The 6,000-nt window shown below is 35.9% G+C and overlaps 1 protein-coding gene across 1 annotated transcript in view; it reads left to right on the top strand.

Annotated features, from left to right (window-relative positions):
* The first annotated feature begins 1,108 nt into the window (after positions 1-1,108).
* ANKUB1 (ankyrin repeat and ubiquitin domain containing 1) overlaps positions 1,109-6,000 on the top strand; it is a 31,448-nt gene continuing 26,556 nt past the window's right edge. Inside the window, exons 1-2 of the mRNA XM_031449163.2 lie at positions 1,109-2,006; positions 3,305-3,448. Coding sequence (XP_031305023.1) covers positions 1,917-2,006; positions 3,305-3,448 — 234 coding nt within the window. The 5' untranslated portion in view covers positions 1,109-1,916. The remainder of the gene's footprint in view (positions 2,007-3,304; positions 3,449-6,000) is intronic.

The raw sequence follows: 6,000 nt of genomic DNA, 5'->3' as shown, positions 1-6,000 counted from the left end.
ATTAACATCTTCCTTACTCATGGCAGTTCCCTTAAGTTCACATTTAACACCGAATCTTCCAGAGACCTCTCATATTCCATTGCATGTACAAACCACCCAAGTAGGCTAACTAAATTAATTAAAATTTTCTAGAAAATGAAAAAACAAAAAACAAAAAGGTCTTCTAGATGCTGAAGCAAACTATTCCTAGATTGCAAATAAGAGAATTTTCAAGACTAATTCTTATCATTTCAAGCTTTCCCCAGATTCCTAAGAGTTTTCAAGTCTAGTTATCATTTCATTGTTATAAGACAATTTTTAATGACATCAATCTACAATAACCTATCTTGGTTATTCAGTCACTGTAAGTCCCTGAGCTAGGCCACTGGGCATATGAAGTGATTGAGACACTGTCCTGCCATCAGTAAGCTTCCAGTCTAATGGGGAAGGCTGACACTGATATAATAAATGGAATCTAAAAAGATTCTATAGTTAAAGAATGTATGATGCAGTGGAAGAATAGGTCAACTTTCCTGGGAGACCAAGAAGGCTTCTTCAAAGGACTGATTTGGGCTTTTGTTGATGTTGTTGCATTTTATTTCTAAATAAATACTGGAGTGGATGAGGGAAGGTGAACAAGACACCAAAACAGCATCAACTACATCCTATATTAATACTTTATATCAGAAGACTGACAGCATAAGAAGATAGCTTTATGCTGTAACACTTGAAAAATACAAGGCAAAAAGAATTAGCTTTGCAATGAAACTCTTTGCCCTTCTTGTGTTTTCCGTGTTCTCAAATTTCTTATGGTTGGAACTCAGACTTAGACTGGGAATCAGAATAGAATTAATCAACAGGTTAACATTTACTGAGCACCTATCACGTGCCTCGCCTTCTGTGAAGTACTGCTAAGAATAAAAGGAAATTCAAGGTAAGTGTTCTGTCCTAGGTCAAGAGGAAACAAGATTTACATACATGAAAAAAATGATCAGACATAATAGCATTAACCCAATAATATAATACTGGGAATTTCAGAGAAGACTCTTAGAATTAAGTTCCAGTAAAATGCTTACTCTGTAAGCTTGAGTAACGATGCTTAATATCTTTGTTCGTTTATTGAGGGGGTTTGAAATATTTTCCACCAACACCAAGGGCTGTTGAAAGAGATAACAATGGTAAACTGTTCTAAATAACATAAAGGCAAAGACTAAAAGAAATACCAACTATATTGTGTTGTTTAGGGGCAGATTCCATTATGCAGAGATGGGAAGGGAAAACCACAGAGTCTACACATTCATCTCCCTGGTGCAAGGGGGTATTGTTCTGTACCCCTGTTGTGGCAGGATTAGAAATACCACCAGGGAGCAAGTACACAAAGTTGTTATGGAAACCAGAATGCTTCAGCACAGAGTTATTTACAGAGAACTTCCAGGATTATCACATTCAATAAAATCAACTCTGCTTTGCTTCACTCTGTGCCAGTGCATCCCAATCAAATATCTAGTTTGAAGGGTCCTTCAGTAAGCTGCATTTGGCTGCATATGGATTCAGGAATCAGTGGATGGTGGTCACATCACTAAGTAAAATTTATATATGGCATTTTTGTATTACATGCTTGACACTAGTTCACACTTGCCTCAACTATTGTCAAGTTTGCTGGTTTCCGTAATACAGGAACAAGGTGGCTGTTGACTAATGCCATTGACAGAGAAACATTTCCTCCAATGTAGCTGCTGTCTGTGTTGCCTGATACCGCGGTACTGCAGCACTTCTCTCCACATTCTTTCTACTTGCCTTTAAGGCTAGACAGTGACAGCTGCCTCTGGCCAACATTTTCGTCTTTAATTGTGAATTGGGATTCTCTCAGCTATTGAACAAGATCTTTGAAAAAAGACTTTTCTTTCTTTCCTTTTTTTTTTTTTTTTTTTGCAAAAATGAGGATTTTCATAGCCTTTGAGGGATCTTTTGAACCATTTGATGTTTCAGCAGATGAAACTGTGGAGGCTGTCAAGCTAATGATAAAGGTATGTACTTTGTCCCTGAGCCACGAAGATGTGTATTAATTTTAACTATGTGGTGAAGTTTAAACTGCATGTGGGGTGGAGATACTATTGGGTACATTTTCAGCAAACAGGGAACTAAAACTATTTGAAAGTATCAATTTGCTTACAGTTGGTTAGAAGATATTAACTATGGAGGTGTTGGGAAAATTCTCAGAAAAAAAGTTTAACTTCTCTTTATTTTGTAGATTGTGCACTGGCCAGATAGTATTATTGCAATTCTTCATAAAAGGACAAAAACAAGACACTAACTCTAGGCTATGTAAGTGGAGCGTGCCAGTTGTCAGATGGCTTGTTTGGTGAGCAAGCAACTATAGAAAACCAAAGGATTTTGGAGGTAGAGAGCAGTTTTGGGCTACAGCCTCATTTTGCATCTAGGGAAAACTGAAGCTCAGAGAGGTTGACCATTTAACCTAGGATCACAGAGCCAGAATAAGAAATAATTTGGGTGTAGTACTTTTCTTACAAGTTTCTTGTAAATAGTCACTCTAAATGGGAAATTAAGACAAATATTTAGGTCCTGACCATCAAATGGTATTTAACTTGGAGATGATTATCCCCGTTTGCTAAGGAGCATTTACTGAATCACAGTTACATGATATTCAGTAAATTAATACAGTCACTGAAATCTAGATCTTCTAACACAGAGGCTCTTAATCTTTATGTGTTGTAGATCCCTTAGCCGGTCTGGTGAAGCATATGGACTCCTTCTCAGAATGTCTTTAAATGCATAAAGTAAAATAAATACCCCAAAAAGGAAACCAGTTATATTGCAATACAATTTTCAAACATTAAAAAACAAATTTGTGATAGAGTGACATAGGATTCCTTACTAACACATTAGCAAGTGTTTGCAGTGTATCTAATAACTATTACAATTTCTAAGGGTATCAGAATAAATAATATTTTAAGATATCTGCAACAAGTACAATGTGATATGAAAATATCTGTGATTTCTATTAGTGACAAAGTCACCAGTACAGGTAACTACTGCTACTTTAGTTTGTTGCCTACATACATAAGGAAAATCCAATGTTATTTGAAGTTAATAAAAACCAAATATAGTTTTTTCCCACCTAAATTCCATCCATAAACCTTCAGGGATGTCTAAAGACTCCAAGTTAAGAACCTCTAATACTTATTTCTTCTGTCCCAAGCAATTTAAAAATACTCAGTGGAAAATTGTAAAAGAAAAGATAACACATTGCTGGTCTAGTAATATAGACATGTACCGTTTTCACAATATGCTATTGATTTTCAAGGATTTTTTCCACATTCCTCTGTCTGAAGACGAACAAGGCAGGCGGTATCTGGAGCTGATGTACGCTGGAGCAACCCTAAAGGACAGCTGGAGTCTTACTGATGTTGGAGTATCTTTTTGTTCAACTCTCAAATGTTTCGTTAAGGTATGATGGTCAGAATAACATTTATCCAAGATGTCTACCTCATTTTGAATAAAGTTATGGCTAATTCAACCAAAGTAATTTCATAACTTAGGAAGCGGTTTTCTCTTCTTGCCTTTTCCTCTCTTCCACTTGTATAACTAGCCTTATGCACAATCTGTGCTGTAAGGGGAAATAAAGTGTGGAGACTGGTTAGAGTTCCTCTTGTTTACTCCTTCTCTCCTTCCCTCCACTGTTCCCCTGGTTACCTTCCCCAAAACAGCCATTACAGAGCAACCCACAAACCAACATGGGAACAAGGCCAAGGGGAAGATCTGCAATACTGATGTGGGAGAAAGAAGATTAGGTCACTTCCGTGGGTTTACAGTGGATCAGGGAAATGAGGAAAGAGAAGAAATTCTTAGTAACAACAGGATGAAGGGGTAGTTTCAACATTCAGATCCACCAGCATAGCCATTCATGAATTAGGCACATACAATGGAGATGGCTGTTTCCATTTATGGTGTCCTGAGTCAGTGGTGCTTAATTTGGGGTCCATGGCTAGGTTTTAAGAACAAAACCCTAAAATTGCAAAAACATGTGAAGTTATGTACCTGGAGACTTTCTGGGTGGAGGATTCTTAACTTTTGACAATTTCTTACAGAAAAAGGTGGCCTAAAGAGTATAAGAACTGCTCTTGAGGGTAGAAATATTAGTCAGTACCAGCTCTTTACCCCACATAAAAACATGAGCCCCAAGGAACTTAGTAAAGTACATATTCTCTGCTAAATGAGGCACTCATTTTCTTATATTTAGCATAAAAAAAGTTTATGGTAGCTAAAGTTAACTCTTTGTTTTCATATATTTCACTGATTGACAAAGTGGGAAGTCTATTTTTAAAAGAAATACTCTAAAATATTTATTATTAAATAGTAAAGTCACAGAAAAATAAACATTGTATGATCCCATTCATGTAAATAAAAAGACCATATTTGTGTGTCTTTAATGTTTGATAAGCATTTATTCATGTATTTAATTTTTTAGTTTTTTTATTATGCATCTTTTGATTGATTTTTAAATTTTTTTATTATAGTAACATTGGTTTATAACACAAGTTTTATGTGTATAATATAACATTTCTACTTCTGTATACTCTACAGTGTGCTCCTCACTAGAAATTTAGTTTCAGTCTGTCACCATACAATTGACCCCCTTTACCCGTTTTGCCCTCAGCCCCTCACCCCTTTCCCTTGCTAACCACTACTTGGTTCCCTGTAGCTATGTGTTTGCTTTGGTTTGGTTTGGTTGGTTCATTTATTTCGTTTTGTTTGGTTTTCATAGTCCACATATGTGAAATCATAAGGTATTTGTCTTTCTCAGTCTGACTTACTTCACTTAGCATAAAACCCTCTAGGTCCAACCATGTTGACACAAATGGCAAGATTTAATCTTTTTATGGCTAAATAGTCCCATTGTGTGTGTGTGTGTGTATGTATACACACACACATATATCTATACATATCCATATTATGTGTACCTCATTTATAGCATACATATATATCTTCTTTATCCATGCATACGTTGATTGACATGGTTAGTTTGTTTCCATATCTTGGCTATGGTAAATGATGCTGAAATGAACATAGGGGTGCATATATCTTTCTGAATTAGTGTTTTTGAATCTTTGGATAAATACCCAGAAATGGGATAGCTGGATAATATGGTAGGTCTCTTAACATTTTTAGGACTCTCCATACTGTTTTCCACAGTGGCAGCACCAATTTACATTCCCAGTAACAGTGTATGCACGTTCCTTTTTCTCCACATTCTTGCCAACACTTGTTATTTCTTATCTTTTTGATAATAGCTATTCTAACAGGAGTGAGGCAATATCTCATTGTGTTTTCGGTTTGCATTTCCCTAGTAATTAGTGATGTTGAAGATCTTTTCATGTGCCTGCTGGCAGTATGTATGTCTTATTTGGGAGAATGTCTATTTAGTCCCTCTGCCCATTTTTAAATCAAGTTGTTTGTTTTCTTTTACTGAGCTGTATAAGTTCTTTATGTATTTTGGATATTTAAGATTTGCAAATACTTTCCACTATTTCATAGGTTGCTTTTCATTCTGTTGATGATTTCCTTTGCTGTGCAGAAGCTTTTTAGTTTGATGTAGTCCCGTTTGTTTATTTTTCCCTTTGTTTCTCCTTCCTGAGGAGACACATTTAGAAAGATATTGCTAAGATTGATGTCAAAGAGCATGCTGCCTATGTTTCCTTCTTTTGAGTTTTATGGTTTCAGGTCTTATATTTAAGTCTTTAACCTATTTTGTGTTGATTTTTGTGTATGGTATGAGATACTGGTCTAGTTTCTTTTGTTCTTCCTCTTCTTCTTCTTTATTTATTTTTTTTGTTGTTGTTGTTTCATATGTGGCCGTCCAGTTTTTCCAACAGAATTTATTGAAGAGACTATTCTTCTTTTTTTCATGGAGGTATTGGTGATTGAATCCAGGACCTCGTGTAGGCTAAACACATGCTCTATGACTAAGCTATTACCACCCCCCTTGAAGAGACTGTTCTT

This window comes from Camelus dromedarius, chromosome 2, assembly GCF_036321535.1.
Source record: "Camelus dromedarius isolate mCamDro1 chromosome 2, mCamDro1.pat, whole genome shotgun sequence".
NCBI lineage: Eukaryota > Metazoa > Chordata > Mammalia > Artiodactyla > Camelidae > Camelus > Camelus dromedarius.
Note: the sequence above shows the minus strand (reverse complement) of the source record. Positions and strands in the feature narration are given on the sequence as shown.